Raw genomic sequence first — 20,103 nt, 5'->3', positions numbered from 1 at the left:
TATAAAAATATAAAACAAAAGTTTATGAACATATCCAGTGGGTCCAGTGGGGTGTTTGTCTTTATCCTCTTTTTAATGACAGTTAATTTTTAACGTCCATGTGCTTTAGGCGAGGGGGGGGGGGGGGGGGGGGGGGGAAGGGAGGGATGATTTCAGTTGTTGAAGTTAGTGGAGAGGGGGGGAGAGGGGAGAAAGAAAGAGAATCTCTTTTCACTGGCAGTTTATTTGTAACAACCACGTGTTTCGAGGGAGGGGAGGGAGGAGTAGCTTGTTAATACTAGTGCATGGTGCTGGGAGTGGTCGACTGTTGAGAAATCCTCAGATTTATGGTCTCTTTCTCAATTCCAGGCAATTATCAATATGACCGAAGCAAACATGGACGGTAGCTTCTGCTGGTATCCTCTAAAGACACACGACGAGAACGGTGAACCATTAGCACCACCCACACCTAATCAGTCCCCTCAAAGCTCTTTCAGATCCAAAGGACAACGAGGACCGGGAGAGATTGGTACGAGTTACTTATCATTTTGCATTCACGTTAATATTGCTGGTCTTCAATCATTCAATTCTCAAGGGAGTGAAATAACAAAACACACGGCGGCCATGTTGGTTGATATAACAAAGAATCCTTTGACAAGTCTTTTGTTAAATTTAACCAAAATGGCGGCTAAAAAAATCATATGGAAATCATGAGAGTATTTCAAAGCAGTTGCTCATGTCGTAGGACGGAACAGTGCAATGTTTTTCATAAGAAGAGATTTGATTTCCCAAACGAGAAGATTTTATTCCTTTTGGCCAGCAACATGGCTGCCATGGAACCAATCTATAACACAAAGGCAAAAAATAGGATGACCTTTTGTCTAAGGCCTAGGGCAAACGTCGAACTTTCCATGCACCGAGTTTATTAAAAACAATTGATATCAGGTGATAATGAGGCGGCATTCTTTGATGCAATTAAGTTCGGTGCATGGAAAGTTCGACGTTTGCCCTAGGCCTAAGTTATAGCGGTTTATAATGTGTTTCGCGCGGGAAAGCATTTTTATCCCTTACAGAAGGTTCTGGTTCTGTCGGCGAAAACTGGGTTGAGTACCACTGATTTAATCCAATGCGTCCGGTTGGAAATTTGTTTGCTAATGGTAAGAAAAGAGCGGGAAACTTTGACTTCCGACAGATGGTACACGCGTTTGTTGGATGAACCGAAAAGAGCGGGAAAAGTGGGTTACCTCAATCAGAAGACCGAGTTTTCCAGAACTTTCTGTTCGGAATAATACATACCATTTGTTTTCCGAAATTTCCGGTTTTTCCGGTTAAATGGTTATCTACCCTTATGCCTCAAAATCGTTCAACTTAGGTCAAGAATGAATTTAACCTTATCCCTTGTCGCCAACAGGTTACGGCAGTGATTACGAAGATGATTCATTGCGATACCCGGCACCCAACGGCATGATACCCGGATCACAGGGCAGTGGTTTTGGACCGGAAAGTGATCGTATGCACCGGGCCAGTCCTACGAACACGTATAACCAACAGATTGTACCAGGTAACCTGAACTACTGGGGGGAGATCCAATCCTTTGATGATTGGGATTATGTATAATTATATTTAATTCAGTTTTCTCATAAATTTAGCAACTTCCTTCGCTTTTCTTGCGCGCACACTAAGCTTTTGTGAATCGATCGCTCGCTTATTTTGGGATGCCTGTGGATAATTCGATCAGAGAAAGACTGGTTGACTCTTTTAACACAGGGATCCCTTAAGCAATATTAAATAAGCCGGTTGCTTGTAAAATAATTTTCTATCAACTGTCCAGAACATTTGGCTTTCATTTAATCCACAACTTTCGTATGACAAAACGTTATTTAGTCGTTAGGATATTCGAGTGGGTTTTCGTTTTTTTACAACCAATATTTTTGGTATTTAGACAGAAGCTGTTATCATTCGTTTTGCGGTGGCCTTGATTAAAAAATATTTTTTATCTATAATGATAACTATAGGGAAAAAGGTATCATTTCTCTCGTTTTATTTTTTGGTTTATTTTCAATGCATTTAAATCAATTTCGATAAAGGGAATCAACGAGTTTCTTCGTTTTTGCTTCGGTCCTTTTTTTTTCAAAATGTTGCTTTTTATTTCGTTCAGTTTCGTCAAACAAGTCCTCGATTCTTCATTTCTTTTTTCTTATTTGTGAGTTTCTCTTCCTCTTTCTTCAAATTCTTCATAAAATCTCAGTGTTTAACTGTTCTAGACGAAAGTGTGTTTGTGTTTCTTCAACATCTCAGTCAGTCCCAAATAGCTGTTGTTATTGTTGTTTAAAAAGTTTAAAAAATTAATGCCTTTGTGCAGATGTTTACTCATTCAACCTGCAGTCCATAAGTTATGCTTTACTTGCTATTTTCTACGTCACTTGTCGACTTGTTTTTCAAACAAAGATCTAGAAATTTGAAAAAACTGGAAAAGTTGGCAAGCACTCAACTGTTGCTGCTGTTCCACACATGCGCAGTTAGGTTATAATTGTTCACGTGAGTGACGTCACAATATCACGTGCTCGGGGCTGAACTGAGTAAGCATCGCCGTTAGGCTGTTCTTTTATGTATTCTCTTTGTAAACTTTGCAACTAAATTACTTTTTTTCTACCGATCGTCTCTTTGTATCTATGTGTCTATCTATCTCTAATCTTTGTAATGTGATTCTATAAACATCTTTGAGCAAATATTTTGTAGAATATTCATATCTAAAATAAATTTAATGTTGAATAAATATCTCGAGAACTGACGGGTGTTGAAGGTCTTTTCTGTCTTACAAAAAAAAAAAAAAAAAGAAAAAAGAAAAAAAACCGCTAAAAATAAATCGATAGAGATTAAAATCTCTAAAATAAAATGGCTACAAAAAATAAAATTAATAACAGCTAAACACGGCTAACTTTATTATTGATTTAGATATTATTTTGATGATTATTAACTTTAGATTAGATTCAAGCATGAATATTTATTTAATATTTAAAAATACTAAATTAGCTTAATGAATATACCCATTAATTTTGCTCCACAACACGTAAAATGATCTGCTAAATGAAACTCCCTTTCTAGCTCTATCTAGTCACCTTGTTTATCTTTAATCCAAATGCATGCACGACTCTGTTCCTCCTTATCATCCTCCCTCCTCTAATCTTGCTACCTGTAACTTTAACTCTAAGCTCACACCGGACCGTATTACCATATGTCAACACCGACCACAACGCATGGCACTTCTTATCCTTATACAGCTGCTGACCACAACAGAACGCAACAGTTACAGCTTAGATCCATTCAACATCCGGGACTTGGACGTCCGACTGACGGGCGCATGTCACCTGGCATGTCGCCCGTAATGCATCATGGTTATCACACACTACCGGGGCAGTACCCTTTGGGTCGTACGTCCCCGGTCTATGGCCCAGGGCAGAAAAAGACCCGGGCGCTACCGCAATTACCACATGGAAAAGAGCCAATGGGTAAGCGACTTTACTACTATGACGTATAAGGTGATGACGTATAGAGTGCTGACGCGTGAAGTGCATAACCTTAACTAAGCTAACATAATACAGAGACTTGAAGATTAATGGAATATCCCGACCTGGAGAACCGTACGTACGGCCGCGATCTGCACTCCGACTGGACATCTGTTCAGAGGAAATGATTGACATTGGAGCAATCAATTTTGATTGACAGAATTAAAAAAAGAATAATTGACATTCAATTACTTCATTTTCATTTTCATAAAACGATTTTCATTTTGACGTCGTCATGATTGTGCGAGGATTCATTACAAGTACAAATCATTCTTGACACTTCGTCACTAAGAACAATTTTCCTCATTGCCAAAAGGCTTGATTGCACTATTTCTTTCTTTGCACACTGTTTGCACCAGCACGAGCTAAATTAACTCCTAATTCGTCTCTCTTTCCAATAGTTTTAGAAGAACAGTGTAAGAAGACTCTTGTATTTCAACTAAACCTTTTAGCAAAATTAATAAGGAAACCAAAATGCAGGGCTTTTAACTTTAATTTAAAATTTAACAGAATAGTGAACTTAATTTGACTTTTTTTCCGAAATTCATTTTTTTGTGATGCAAATATACTTGTTTTTTTTTTTTTTTTTTACAAAGAAAATTAGGTTACAAATTGTCCGTTTAAACGCCTAGGCGCATGCGCATTACCAATTCGTTTTCAGTTTCCCTGGGTCTCGTAGAGACTCTTCTTTCCTTCTCTTAAACCTCTTGGAAAAAGAGACTTACACACTTCCCTTGATATTATAGGTTGTGTTTTTCTTTAGCAACGAAAGCGCAGGCGCCTTATGTTCAAAGCTATAGTCAAACAGAACCTTTAGTAACACGAGGGAAAGTATCAAAAACGATTTTTCACTAGCACGTTTTAAATCAAATGCACGAGGACAAATTTAAAATAGTAATTCTAAGAAGTTTATAAGTGAAAACGTAATTATTGCTGAAAATACAAGGCATGAAAAAAAAATAATTGATTATTATCTCTTTTCTTAGCCATTTTGATTTTTCGTGGTTTTACAATTTTTTACAATTTTAAAAATTTTCCATTAAAAGACTGTAAAATACTGCATGTTTTTTTTAAGTTCAAGGAAAACGGGAAACGAATTTTGAATTCTCGTTTTGAACTCTCGACTTTCACATCCCCATATTGCCTTGCGTTTTTGGGGGTAACCAATCAAAAAACTGTCCCAAATTGAAAGGTTTCTTAATTGAATTTATACTATACCTGCTTTTGTCTGTACAATACTGATTATCAGTTTATTCCAAGTTATTTTTGCGTGTACAGATCATGAAGGGTTTTGGTCTTACAGAAAATGTATTGACTTACGAAAAAATGTTTAAAATTTACCTTAAACATCTTCAAGCTTCTATCTTTTTCTGTTTTTTACTTCTGTATTTTCAACATTGTCTGATCAGCCTTCAGCAAAATAAGTGGGTTTTTACCCTCTGGTTACCCCCTAAAGACGCAAAGTATTATGGGGATGTGAAAGTCGAGAATGGAATCGTGGGGCTCTCGATCGAGTTTCTCGAGTAAACAGCCCCATAACTCCTTGCGAGAAGAATTCGTTCCCAGTCTTCCCTTGAATTCAAGAATCAGAACTAGAAATTACAACAAAAAAACTTAGTTACATATTAGATAAATTTACGTTTTTCTAAATGCGTGTACGTCAATTAAAGAAATTGTTTTAATAGGAAAAAATAAATTCAATTCCACTTATTAGTAAAGTGTTCGAAACCTTTTTTTCCCGTCATCGTCGAAATTTTTTGTAGATGTTTTAATATTGTATGTTTTTCATTTCAAAAGTAAAGCATTCAAAGCATTACTGCGTTTCTTTTTACGAAGTTGACTCTTTTGTTTTCCTTCATTATTATTATTTTATATCAATTTTTCCATTTTTAGCTTTCGTTGTAGTTTTTTACCGCTGCCCATGAATTCGAGAACACTGATTTAATTGAGTTTTTAGTCTGCGCATGCTCAGTTTCGACTGAGACAAATTTTTCAAAGATTCGTTGGTTAATCGGTTACACCAAGTCGGATATTCCAATAATATTCATATCTCGGTCAACTTTCTTTGTATCACGTACGTGGAGGTGATGGAGGACTAAACTTACAAACTAGGCACCAAGGTTTTCATTGAACATCAAACTGCTAGTCAAAATAAGGTATCCTTGGATATTATTCGTTCAAACCCTTCACATTTGATCGATATTTATTAACTTGCAGTCTAGTTTAAAATACTTAGAAGAGTTATCGACTTTTTTCTCTTAAATGAAGACAGGGAATTTCTTACTAAGCAAATTTAAACGAGGATAACACCTACCTTTTTGGCCTTATTTGACGTTGCTTCGGTCCGTAAATTTTGATTGGTTCTCACAAAAAGCCATCTCAGTGCCTCACTCCACTAACAATTTTCCCGCTCCTAGCTTGTGTTTCAATTCGTATACCTAGTTTTGCTAGCAGGATGTCGTGTCCTCGTATGCCCTTGTTATCTTTTTGCCGATTGAGTACAGATGCAGATTACATCTTAACTCACATACACCTCCATCACCTTACACATGCATAAACTGGGATTCAGTTTTTTCATTTGCGCAGACGATATAAAATTCTCTGTTTCTTTACCTCTAAAAAACTTCTCGTCGGTCCTCTAATTTTTATTTTGCAAACACTCTAAAGGTTTTTTCTACTACTGACTCAAACCTCTAGTCTTTTCTTACAAATTCTAACTTTTCAAAGATATTTCCTTGACCCTGACTAGTCTAATTTGATTTGGTTGAACTTTCTCTTTAAAATACAGTAATCGGCTTTAGGTCTAACATAAGCGATTTTTAACTTTGCAAGTCAGTAAAAATGCTTTAACTAAGAAGACAATGTGATAGAGATATTTATAGCGTTGGTTTGATTGAATAACTGGTGCTTTATCAGTTTAATGATGGCAAAAATCTTACTAACTTTTCTCCCTGCATTTGGCGCACGCTTTGATAGAAAATCATCTTTCTATCAGGGCAATTTTATGCAAATTTTTCCCGCCAAGTTAACGCGCGCTCGTAAAAAACCATGTTATAAATTCTCTCTTACACACTCAATAAAAAATAAGTGCTTAGAATTTAATATATAATATAGGATTAACATAATGAAATGTCTCTTTTAATCCAGCTTGTTAATGATGTAATAAGATACTTAAATATTAAAGATGACAAGGAAAAGCTTCGGTAAACCTAATCAAAGTTCTGATACTTCCATTTCTAACTGCAAAGTATTAACATAATATCTTTAATATGACAATCATATTTTCAATGCATTTGGCGAGAGCTAGCAACAATGTTGAATAACTACGCTTTAGTATAAGCTCTGTTCTGAGCTCCAATCTATTTTAGATTATTATGCGTTTAAATTTAATTCCTTTCCACTAAGCGCATTTTCTTGCTATTCCATGTCTTACCCTGAAATTACACACTCCTATTTTAAATTTTTGTCTCGCCCTACATAGCTCTTTTGTTTCTTAATTCTATATGTTTATAATTAGGTCAATTAAACGAAAGTGCACTTTTCCACAAGCAATCGCTTTAAAAAAATACTAATTGACAATTCATTGGCTCACTAAAAGAATCAAATTGCGAATGAAACTTGCCTATAAACTTTGGCAAGACAGATTTTTGCAGTGCCATTATTTGTCTACAGTGCGCTTTTTTGTCAATCCAATAAATTTCTTTCTTTTCCATAACCTTTTTCATTTCATTTGCCGCCTTCTCAATCACATCTAATGTTATGGGCTACGTACTTATTCCAAGACAAAAGCTTTTATTTTCATTATCATTATTATTATTATTATTGATTATTATAGTCTATTATTATCATTTATTATTATTAATTATACAGCTTCTCATTAATCCCATATAGGTAACTGTCCAATTATTTTCTTAATTGGACAGGTCTTGTTGATATGGGATTAATTACGCAGCTATATAATTAATAGGTAATGGGATTTCATGCTCCCCAATCAAGAAATAATTAGACTCGAAAAATTCCTCTGACTGCCAAATTGGACTCGGCCTACGGCCTCATCCAATTTTGTCAGTCCTCGGAATTTTCCTCGTCCAATTATTTCTTAATTGGACAGCATGGAGTCCTATTACATATACTAATTATTATTAATTATTATTATTATCATTATTATTAGTTATTATTATAGTTTATTATTATTATTATTATTTATTATTATTTATTATTATTTATTATTATTATTATTATTATTATTATTTTATTTATTAATTATTATCATTATCAATTATTATTATTATTTTTATTTTTATTATTATTATTATCTTACATTTTATACTGTCGTGTCCTCTTGTCTTGGGATAAGTACGAATGCCGATTTAATTGAAGAGATTGCGCCTAGAAAAGATGATATTGTTGTGTTTAGATCAATAATTATAATACTCTAATACTTACATTAACATTTGCGCTTTCCATTTAAAAACTGATTAATCTATTAATATTACTTCTCCTTTATGTAGCCTAAAACTAATTATTTACTATTTATGTATTTGTTTATCTCATTACTACTTGCATTTTTGTCGTTCGTTGCTGCTACTCTTGTTCTTTTTTGCTGCTTCTATTGTTGCTGCTTCTATTGTAGCTGCTGTTACATTTGTTGTTGCTGTTGTTGCTTTTTTTTATAAAATCTGTTGTGGCTGTCGTCGTTGCTGCAGATGTTATCGCTGCTGTTGTTGCTGCTGTTGTTGTTGCTGCTGTTGTCGTTGCTTTCGTTGCCTATGCTGTTTAATGTTGTTTGCTGCTGCTTATGATGATGATCATGGTTGTGATGATGGTAATGGTGTGATAATGCTGATGACACATCGATGCTGCTACTGATGATAATGATCATGGTTGTGATGATGATAATAATGGCGTGATGACAATAATAATGACACATCGATGCTGCTACTGATGATGATGATCATGGTTGTGATGATAATAATAATGGCGTGATGATAATGCTGAGTATGTATCGATGCTGCTGCTACTGCTGATGATCATGGTTGTGATGATAATAAATAATGGCGTGATGATAATGCTGATAGTGTATCGATGCTGCTGCTGATGATAATAATAATCTTGTCCGCGCTGTTGAAAATTCTAACAACATTTTTACTGGTCTTCCCTTTGCCATTTTATCATAAAAGATTCGATTCAGCTCTCGCCATACGCATTAATCTAACTCTATTAAACCTGACCATCAGACACTGGACGCTGGACGTTTCGATGTCAATAATATTAAATACTAAAATAATTTCCCCCTAAAACACCAGACGAAGAGGAAAGAGCCCGCGCGGCGAAGCAGAAGTTAAAGGAAATGGATATAGACAAAGCAAAGCTAGTGATAGGCGGCTCGCGAGGCAGGGTGGGATACGGTCAGGCGCCTGATTACTTATACGGAGATATGCCATATGACTCCTCCGCGACATCACCGAGGCCTGGGGGCCACTCACCTCGAATGTCACCAGTTTCCCATCCCAGGCATGCTATTGGTCCTCCACATCACATGGTGCCCCAACAAGGTACTGATAAACTATTAGTATAATATCAAAAATGTTAATGAATTAATAATTCTTTATACATTATCTAACGTTTTTTAAAATTGTTTAAAAATTTAAATGTCTAAAATGCACTTGCAAACTTTCAACGTATACATATACAAGTTTCCCATTCCATTATTCTTATTCCCACAATCTCTTTTTATATTCCATTTCCCATTCATTCACTTCATATTCTAATCTAATCTCTTCTAGACCACATGTATTCTTCCCCTTTAGTTTCCCATTCTATTATTCTTATTCCCACAATCATGTTATATTTCATTTCCCATTCATTCACTTCATATTCTAATCTAATCTCTTCTAGACCGCATGTATTCTTCCCCTTGAGTTTCCCATTCCATTATTCTTATTCCCACAATCTTTTTATATTCCATTTCCCATTCATTCACTTCATATTCTAATCTAATCTCTTCTAGACCGCATGTATTCTTCTGATATTCCACGTGATGTCGTCCCCTATGACAGTCACAGAGCTCTGTACTGTGAGTTGCACTTAATGTTCACTCTTAACTTTGCATGCTTCCTCCACGTTAACTAGTTTTCTAGCTTAGTCTCCTTCGCAGATCCCTGTAACATCTTGAAAGATAACCGTGCCTTTGGCATCGAAGCGAGAATGGCGGTGACCTTGCAATGATAGAGACTTGTAAATAATTGTCCTAGTTGTTAAAAAAGGTCTCTGCCATTGCTAGGTCACCACCATTTCTCGCTTCGATGCGCAGGTACGGTTATCTTTCAAAATGGCGCAGGAAACTGTTAAGAGGACTGTTGTTAAAATCATGATGACGCAACGCGTAACCTTCTACTTGTTCGTCACATGCTTCGTTCTTTTCCTTGAACATTGTACACGGATGTTTTTTTTTTGTTGTTTTTTTTGAAGTTTAAAACTGTGGTTTAATTTATTTTTTAACTATAAAAGTAAAAGCTAAACTAAAGTAACACATGCTGTCATGATAAGCAATGTATCTCTGCAATCACATCACCATGGCTACAGTCACATCATCACAACACCGTGGTTGCACTTATTACATCACCATGGTTATGCTTATTAAGTTACCATGACACTCACCAAATCACCATGGTGATAGAATCATATCACCATGGTTACAGTAATCACCATATCATGGCCACCCTTATCACATCACCATGACACTCATCACACCACAATAGTTACGCTTATCACATCACCATGGCTACGCTCATCACATCACCATGGCTACGCTCATCACATCACCATAGCTACGCTCATCACATCACCATGGCTACGCTCATCACACCACCATAGTTACAAACTCTTTCACATGGATCAGTATTATATTGCTACTTCTTTCTTTTCTGATATTTCAAATTTCATTGCGTTACTTTTCGTATTCTATTTTACAAAAACTGCAGTCCACAGTCTTGGAATGTTTTCGGTAAAGCATGCTGCATGTTATTTTCTCGTCCGTCGTTTAACTGTAACGAATGTGTCTAATAATGGAGTTATTTACTGACTGTCTGTTCGTGATTGATCAATTGGTCTCGTTTTATTTTCTGTCTCAGCATTCCTTAAAGATATAAGGTCTGCTTTTCTGACCTTCATTCCTTCAATTTTTTCTTATCTTTCTTCCTTTGATGCTTTCTTTTTTTTCTGATTTCACATATGGTCTTTTTCCTTTTCTTCTTATTAGTTTATTCTTTTCTTTAATTTTTTGATTCTTCTATTGTTACATTTTTTCCTTCCTTCCACTTTCTTTCTTTCTTTCTTTTTCTCATTTCTTTCTTTCTTTCTTTCTTTTCTTTCGCCACTATCTGTTTGTTGCCATACCATTAACGAGAGTACTGTGTCCCACATTTCCAACCATCCATTCATTTCCCATTATATCTCATAAATATTCTCGGTGCTTGTGTCCCTCATAGCATCCCGGGGTGCACCTCGGCAGCGGCGCAACAGCACTAGCATGATCCCTACAATAGAACAAGATGGTCATCGTAGCCCAATGCCGTCAGCCAGCCCCGTGCCTCTTGTACAGACAGGCAAAAGTGCTAGTATCACTTACCTACCAGCAGCAGAGGGAGGAGAACGAATACCGAACGGTATGTCAACTGCAAGTGGCGTCAATCATATCCCACTTTCATTTTATTCATTCATTATTCGTCTGCGCAGAGTTAAAGCCGGTCTACTGGTTGTATTCAATAACAGGGCACGTGACGACCATTTCCCGTCATTTTGAAGAATTTTTAACGCTAGCATTTGAATGATTGTCCACTTGTTGATCGTTTCCCGACATACACAGTGTTTTGATTTATTGCAATAAGAAAATTAAATCACGGACAAGAAAATCTCTCTCCCTTTCTCCATCCCTCTTGGGTTTTTTCCTCCCCCTCGGGGAACCACCTCCACCACAGTTAACACGAAAACGTTCCTATGATCATCTGCGGTCGATTTTGGCGGGAAATAGTCACGTGACTTGTAAATTCCATTCTCCTAGAGCCTTTAAGCTGCTGCAATTTTCATGAGCTGGTTTAGCGTCCTGCGAAGGTGCTCACTTCATTTCATATTAATTTCCATGCGACCTGTTTCACAGTTTGCTCTCATTTTCTTGGCTTTGCTTCACTCATTGGTTCTGAGATACACCCAACAGCTCACGCCGTCTTAAATTAAATAAAACAATTTGAAAACGTTTAAACATTAAAGAAAGAAAGGTTAACACCTTCAATGTAAACCTAAACTACATCCTAAATTTTCTCATCCCATCCCATCTCATCCTATTATTTTCCACTAATCTTCCATTCCCACTTCTACCGTGCTTTTTTCACTCTTAATTTTCTCATTTTCATTTAATGACGAACATTTTAAAAAACTACTGCAGTTTTAAATACTTGAGTATCATAATTCCTATTTATTGATGAACTCGAATCTTGAATCTAACTAATATATTGTGGGAATCTTTTTCTGACTTTTCTTGTTGTTTGTAACATATAAACTCGTAACTGTTAAAGGGTTTCCAACTGGGTAAAACCAAGTAAAGGTAAGTTAACAAGCTAATTCTCTACCGAAATACTTGAAACCAAATCCTAATAACTTGCTCACTGATAAATTTATAATTACCTTCTTGAAGTTAAAAGCTATCCTTCAATCTTGTTCGACTATCTGCCATGAAAATCTTGAAATTTTTAAGTGATTGTCTGCCAAATCTTGTCTGAATTATCTTTTCATTGATTCTTGTCACGCTTTGTCGATTTACTCTCGGCTGCCATTACAAATAGAATATTTTGGCGCAAGGAGAATGTATTGAAGGAAAAAATATAAACGAAATGCGAATATGGATTTATCTTTACGTCATTGTGTAATGACAGCGAGCCAATCAGAACTCGTTATAAGGTTTAATTTTTAACTGTTCAAAAAACCAATAAGATGAGTCTTATGACTCGAGACTCACCTGCACGGGCTTACCTCGTTTAAGGGCAAAACAATTGCATAAGTCAACTTTATGTAAAGAATGTGCAAGTTGACTTATAAACGAGTTTAAACCTGTGCAAATGAGTCTGTGGTCTTTAAAACTAGCGGTATGTATCGAATATGAAGTTGGTGTATTTTGTAGCGTAAGTAGCTAATTAAAATCCCAAAGGGGTGTAACATGATTGACAGCTGTAAATCAAGGTAAGCTAATTAACTGCCAACAACAACTGACTTGCTCACATCGTCTCTTTCCCCAGGAAGACTGCCATTCGACCAAAACATGTCAGGCAGTTTAAACAATCTTGCTGTCTTGTCTACAGGCGGGTTTATAAAGACTTCAAGCCGTCAGGTTATGCGAAACGAGAATTACAGTGGAAGCGGCAGAAGCAGTCGATCGTCATCCATCGCTGACAGTGATCGAAGTGGAAGTATGAATAGCTTACCTGGTTCTATTGCCAGTAGTGAAAGTGGAAGGTTAGTGCATTGAAATATATATATATATATATATTGTTTTTTTTAATGCAACAAGTCAAGTGATCATTTTCCCGCCAAAACTCAAACTACACTTTAAACTTGCCCAGTAAAAAAACTACTTTATTAATTATCAATTTAACTGATTAACAATTATTAAATTTTGTTATAAATTTAAAATAAATTTTCAGTTGAGCATTAATCATATATTATTGGACAATAAAAATTAAGGATACGCATTTGAAATAAATTTAATTTGTTGAAATTAAAGTAATTTTTTCCCTAAATATTTGTTTGCCGTAAAAAATATAAAAAATATTGCAATATTAGATATTATTATTATTATTTTATAATTTATAAGTTTTCTTATTCTAATCTTGGCTAATCAGCTCTTGTTTTTATTTTGCTCTTTCTTTCTTTCTCTCTTTCATTTCTCTCAGGCACGGTCTATACGCAATAATGAACGCTGAAAATACCATGTTAGTATGACTCAAGTCTTTCTTCTTTACTCGTCCTGTCTGTCTGTCCACCTGTCTGTCTGTCTGTCTGTCTGTCCACCTGTCTGTCTGTCTGTCCACCTGTCTGTCTGTCTGTCCACCTGTCTGTCTGTCTGTCCACCTGTCTGTCTGTCTGTATGCTGTATGTCAAAATTTACAAGACTATATTGATACACACGCCGCTCGGCTAACCAGGTTCCAATCATGAAATCCAATGCACTGTTTTACCATCTCGAGGCATTCTCATGAATATATTCGTGGTTTCACGCGGGGGTTCAAGGAAATAATACTCAAGGGAATGACACGTGGTCTGAAATGGGAAAACATGATCTACTGCGGAAACGTAAAGCAATAATTGCACACCCATTTAGCCCTTTTGCTGTAATTTTAAAACGCCTGGTAGATATGGATTATAGTTTAAGTACTCTTATAAATCAATCTCAAGTACGAGTCAAAAAATTACGCTTTGATCAACGAGGTATTTAGGATGAAACCAGTGATATTAAAATGAATTTGAAGATCAGAACATTTTCCTTTCGCTAAGGTTTACTGAGGACTGGAACGACAAATTCCTCGTGCACGGAATTGTGGGTACTTCGCCATCTTGTTTTCGTACTTACCGCCATATTGAATTTGAACTCCGGCGTACTGAACTTACAACATGATAGTGCAGTTTTCGTATGACTGTGAAAAGCTCACGGCACGAACACGGTCGTGACACAGCAAGGGATACGCCAGACCAATCACATTGCACGAGAGTTTACTCTCCATCCAATCAAATAACCGGAACACGGCATAAACACAGCGCGGACACGGTCACGCCAAGGTTATGGCAATGCCAGACCAATCACTTTGCGCGTGAAAAAAATCAGCCAATTAAAATTCTAGAAAGCATCACGGTCACGGCACGTCACGCTTACGGCACTGAGCTTTTCACAGTCATACGAAAACTGCACTATCGGTAGACAACACTCAAAATTATTTCATTAAATCTAAGATTACTGTGCATTACTCGTAAAAGAAATCTTGTCTTACATTTTCCTAGTGTGTTCGTACTGAATTTCGTATGTTGATTGGTATTTTGGTGGCGACCATCTTGGTTGAATTTCAGCACAAAAAACATTCTCAGTCTCTTATTATTTTTCCAACCAACATTGCAGCCACTGTCTTTTACTGTCTTGAGAATTACTAACTATAAACCAACTATAAAAACCTGGAATCCTTGAGAGTAAAATTCAGTTCCTATAGATTTTCCATCGATTCAAAATTGACAAAATTTAATAGAGTTTTTTCATGTTTCTTATTAATGCTAATACTTTATTTATTTATTTTTACGCCAAATGAATTATGAATAACGTGTAGATGTGTACTAATGTGTAAATGGATTCAAATGGCTTTCAAATATCTTTCTATTTACCAATTTTTTTCTAAATGAATGTTTCCCAATAATTTTTTTAGCTTACAGTGCAGCAGGAAACTTAAAAACGCAACAACAGCGTTTGGTTTTACTTTATTTTGTAAATAATTTGAAAATGGTTTTAAATAAGCAAAAAAACAACAACCAAAAACAAAAAAACAAAAAAAACAAAACAAAACAAAAAAAAACAAAAAAAAAAAACAAACAACAAAACAAAAAAAACGCAAGATAAAGTCATTTCTTTAATTCTATGTTCTCTTTCATTTTGTTATATCTTTCCTTTTTTAGTTTTCATGTAGTTATTTAAGTGTTTTTATTCTTAAATACAATTTAAATTGAATTCTTATTTTTCCTATTTCATTTTCATTTTCTACTTTTTTTTTTTTAATTATTTTTTTCGGTAATTTTCGTTTTCTTATCTTAATAGTCATTTCACTTTCATTTCCGCCTTGTTTTCGTTTTCATTTGCACTCAATACATCCTTTCAAAACAAATGAAGTAATTTTTCAATTGTTTGGATTTCAATAAAGCTCACAGCATATCCAATACATCTTATCTATTGCCAGATCATTTCAATATCAGATACCATGATGAAATATTACATTTTGTACAACCAAATCTATTTTGACAGTAATATTAATTATTATCGTATTCTTTTGTCCAGGTTTTCAAAAATCCATGAGCTTATTTTCATTTAACTCCCAGTTTATTACAAACAAAAAAAAAAGTTAAAATTTTTTATTGCAAGGATGATTGAGAATTGATTGCTTTGAGCAGTCCATAGTTTTAATTACATCTCAAAGTTAGATTAAAAACATCAACATTAATAATAAAATAATCCAACAAAGGAGATGTTATCCTGTCGTTGGAAAATATATCAATCTTCTTTAATTTTGTAGTATTTTTAGGACAGATTCGCGATATCGCGTAATTTTGCTCTATGCCCCTAGCTTCACTTTCTTAAGGCGCTTTGTTCTAAAATTTAAAACAATGTTTCATTATTTTAGTAAGTGTTTTTCAAAATATTTTCAATTTTTTAATAAGGTTTTTGTGTCATTTTTTCTTTTGCTTTTTTCTTTCTTTTTTTAAGAGTTGAAGCCAAGGCAGCCCATTGTATTTTCATGCTTTAGTTTAAGGATGTTCTTGATATTTTTTAATGTTTTTTTTTTGTGGTGTAGCATGGCGCAGTATCGTTTTTATTGTTTTTAAAGTTCCATTTTTTGTCGCCTTTGTAATATTTTTCAAGATTATTCTTCAAGAAATTCGCCTAATATTCTTAAGACTTATCATTGATATTGACAGTCGATCGCTGATTGGACGAACAACTCCCCACTAATTACAATCAAATCTTCTAGTCTTCTTAGAACAAATGTCCATTGTATTTCACTCCGCATAGCAGTTTGATGCCACAAAAACCCTAGCAACAGAAAAGAAATAATTAATGTCACTATAACCTACACAGTGCTCAAATAAAATCTTCGATATCTACACGATACAAGTTGGAATAATATAACTTTCTAAGAGCACAACTAAATGACTCGGAAAGTCGACCAAGCGCTTGACTTCGTAGCTTCGCGACTCTGGGCACCATTAAGGTATGATTAATAGAAAAATGGAACTAAAAAAAATAGCTTTTCAATGTCATTTATTTTGCTTTAGAAAAGTCAGCCGACATGGAGGGGCTGCATATGTTTTTGTTTTGAACTGAAAGGAAGCCCAAATTTTTTCTGGAAGCCATTATAATGTTACGACAAAACGTCAAGTAATCTTCAAAGATGTTTAGGAAAATTACCAGTTGAGGGTTTTCATTTTAAGCAATTATTTCGAGGATTAGGAAAGGGAAAAAAAACCGATTTTTACTCTGGTTAATCACACTTATTTCTTACATGTTTTGAAAGAACTTAAGTAAATGTTTTCGCTGTCAATTTATTTGATAACCAATTCCAACTCGGTTTTTTCGTTTTCGGCGTTCATATTTATGTCTTCTGAAATCAAAGCGAGAAGAAAATTATATCTTAAATTAAATCTATTTAATGTATGGAAAACAGATAGGGAAACTTACGAAAATACTTGGTTAAAATGCTTTTTGCAAAACACACCAGGCGATATTATAGATATCCGTTGGTACAGTATTTCCGATATATAACTATAACAGTTTACCAGGCTAAGCGAGTATAATGCAGGAGAGAAATGACTTCCCCAAATTGATTGTCAACTCAACTAGATTCTCTGACGTCTATACAAGAAACTGATCCTGTTCGTTACGTTTTGAATGCCATTCTCTTGAAAATTGCTTAAAATTGGTTCGCCCTCTAGTAGAAAGTGATTTCATTTTTGCCGCTAGTCATCATTACAGCTGTTGAATTTTGTTGTAGAAAGATAAAAATATAATGCCATTAGTGGCGGTCATTCGATCCGTTGTAAGTACTATGAGCTAGGTTAGGAATGGATAAAACTAAACTTATTTGAAGCTTATCTCGACCAGTTCAAGCTTAAAGCTATTTCAATATATCCAGTTTACTGACTTACAAGTACGATAATATCTATCTATCTATCTCTATATGTACTGTTTAATATATATATATATATATATATATATATATATATATATATATATTGATATATATACACACACACACTTGATTGCAAAAAGGTTGTAGTATACATTTATACATATATCTAATGGTATGCAAGATATCACTCACTTTTTTTACCGATCACGTGCCTGTAGATTCTTATTTAAAAACAATCTTTGAGTTAAGATCACGATAAACGTTTTATAGTCACACGGGACGCGATACTGATTGCCTGTCGCACATATTTTAACGAAATTTCGCACAGAAACTTTATTTTATCTCAAAGAGCGTTGCGTGACGACCGACACTAAAAACGGATGCGAGGGAGACTAAAAGAACCCCTGGTCTAATCTAAGTCAGGGCATAGCCCACTCACGCATGGACTTGAAATATAATAATAATAATTAATAATAATAATTATGATTTATTGAGCGCCAATTCCTCAAGGTTCAACAGCGCTTTACAAATATATATTATATATAATGCGTAATATTTTCCCATTTCAAACCACGTGCCATTCTCTTGAGAGTAAGATTCTTTCTTCGAGTCGTATTCATATTCATACGTCTTCTCGTGTGCAACCCTTAAACAAAGAAGTGATACTCTAGTAAACGACATGTTGTCTGAAATGGGAAAACATTACGCCCAAGGTAAAGAGGTCTATGTAGCGTATAGCTTTGAACATCAACAAATATTTTATAAATAACGTCATCTGAAAATTAATACATATGGTAGGACTTCCTTTTTCGACATATTATATACCATATGTGTAAAATATCGCACCGCGTGTGGGCACTTTTAGTCCAAAACTCTTTACCACTGACTGACATTTAGAACTAGAATAAGAAAAGAACAGACCTGTTGACATTAGGGCATAATTAAGTAATATAAAACGTGCTAGGCATGTCTCTGCACTGTGATATAAACACGCTTTCAGCTGTAGAGCAAAAGAGAAGCAAGCTTGGAAGCATAAGGCGTAGCCAAGTGTTGCTCTGTCTTCTCGAGTGCTCTACAGCTCCCAGAGTGTTTATATAACAGTATATAGACATAAGCAGCCGTTTTATATTGCTTTTATAAAATATTTTTGAACGATTTTGCGCGAGCGTGTGTCTGTCCTCCGACGGAGATAAACACGGTAGCCAGCCAATCAGCGCGCGCGTTATATCTCAAACATTCTATAAAAACAAAGAAAACTTCGTTATAATTGCATTAATGGAATACGCAATTACGTGCGGCAAAAAACTCTTCATAAAAACGTCTCGACCCATTAAAACACTACTTTTTGAGTTAAAAACATCTGCGATTAAAACTGCTATTTTTATACCCATAAGCTGAGGAAAATGTTTTATTATTGTTCTACCAATTAAATATATTAGGCAATAATCACGAGAATCCCCTTAGCAGATAGTTCTTCTAGAGTGGTGCTTTCGAATTAAAATGATTAGATAAATACATATTAAATAGTACTTAGTTTTCTCTTGGATTAAATGGTACTGGCTTAGTTTTATCAGTACAATTTCTACTCTTTAATAGTGCTTATGAGTGGACCGGGTTTTTAAAGTCACTTAACACATTCTTGGCTGTGGGATCTGCATTCAGTCGAAACTATAGGCTATTTAGTCAAAGTCTGTAAGAGTTAGACTTCTAAATGAGCGTTTTCGAGCTCAGGTTGGTCTATTGGTCTAACCAGATCTATGAACTTCAGTTTCATCGATCTCTAGCTCTAAAACAACATCTTGGGCTGATCTACAACAGGGCACGGCTAACTCACAGGTCGAACCCTGAAACAACATGGTTAATTCACAGATCTACATTGGAATTTAGATTATTTTTTTTTGGAGGAAAGAAAAACCGGAAATGTACCAGGAAAAAAACCCTCAAATCAAAGGGCATTTTATAAAGCTTCATTGAAGCCTAATTACTTGCTTTTGTTAACAAACCTGCTTTTTTCCTCGCAATGTTGCCTTTAGAAATCGGTTTGTTTTATTAGCCTTTTTTACAAGTCGATTCACAATGACGCAGAAGCAAAGTCGCCATGTCTGAGTCTGAAAATGGCGGGAAAATCCTCGAGAACTAGGTCCTCGGCATTGATATTCCTATTGGCCCAACCGAAAAAAAAAGGTTATATATTTTTGAATTCAGCAGTTTGTATACCACCGAGTTTTATGGCATTCGATCAAGTTAAAATAATAAGCTTTTTGTTAGTTCAAATGATGTTACATAAGTAATCATTTCCATATTAGACCGACTGACATCGATCAGTCACTTTTTCACCAAACTTAATAGTTCGTCTCACAGGCTTGTTTATTTGTTAAATAAAAACAGTAAAAACTCATAAAAACGGATTTCTTTTTCGAATAGTATCTTAAAAACGTCCTAGCGTTTATAGAATGTCGTTCTATTTACTTTTCTAAACGCCTCGAACCGTTTCCCAGCTGCGAGTTCCGAACTCAAATATGACTGACAACATCTCTATAGTTTTGCATTTATAACGACCTCTTATTTATTTATGAATTAGAACACTATTTCTACCCTAAAGCTTAAACATATACCTATTAATATAA

At 35.0% G+C, this 20,103-nt stretch overlaps 1 protein-coding gene across 1 annotated transcript in view; it reads left to right on the top strand.

The window, feature by feature from the left end:
- LOC116286514 (uncharacterized) overlaps positions 1 to 20,103 on the top strand; it is a 54,923-nt gene that overhangs the window by 27,364 nt on the left and 7,456 nt on the right. The window contains 8 exon segments of the mRNA XM_089028722.1: positions 349 to 508; positions 1,391 to 1,540; positions 3,192 to 3,488; positions 8,852 to 9,100; positions 9,556 to 9,621; positions 11,036 to 11,212; positions 12,836 to 13,052; positions 13,490 to 13,528. Of these exon segments, the coding sequence (XP_088884848.1) occupies positions 349 to 508; positions 1,391 to 1,540; positions 3,192 to 3,488; positions 8,852 to 9,100; positions 9,556 to 9,621; positions 11,036 to 11,212; positions 12,836 to 13,052; positions 13,490 to 13,528 (1,355 nt within the window).

Source organism: Actinia tenebrosa, unplaced genomic scaffold (genome assembly GCF_029948245.1).
Source record: "Actinia tenebrosa isolate PJP-AT-01 unplaced genomic scaffold, QUT_ActTen_1.0 PGA_scaffold13__45_contigs__length_12533684, whole genome shotgun sequence".
Classification (NCBI taxonomy): Eukaryota; Metazoa; Cnidaria; class Anthozoa; order Actiniaria; family Actiniidae; genus Actinia; species Actinia tenebrosa.
The sequence above is the reverse complement of the archived record's forward strand: the minus strand, read 5'-3'. Positions and strand labels throughout refer to the sequence as shown.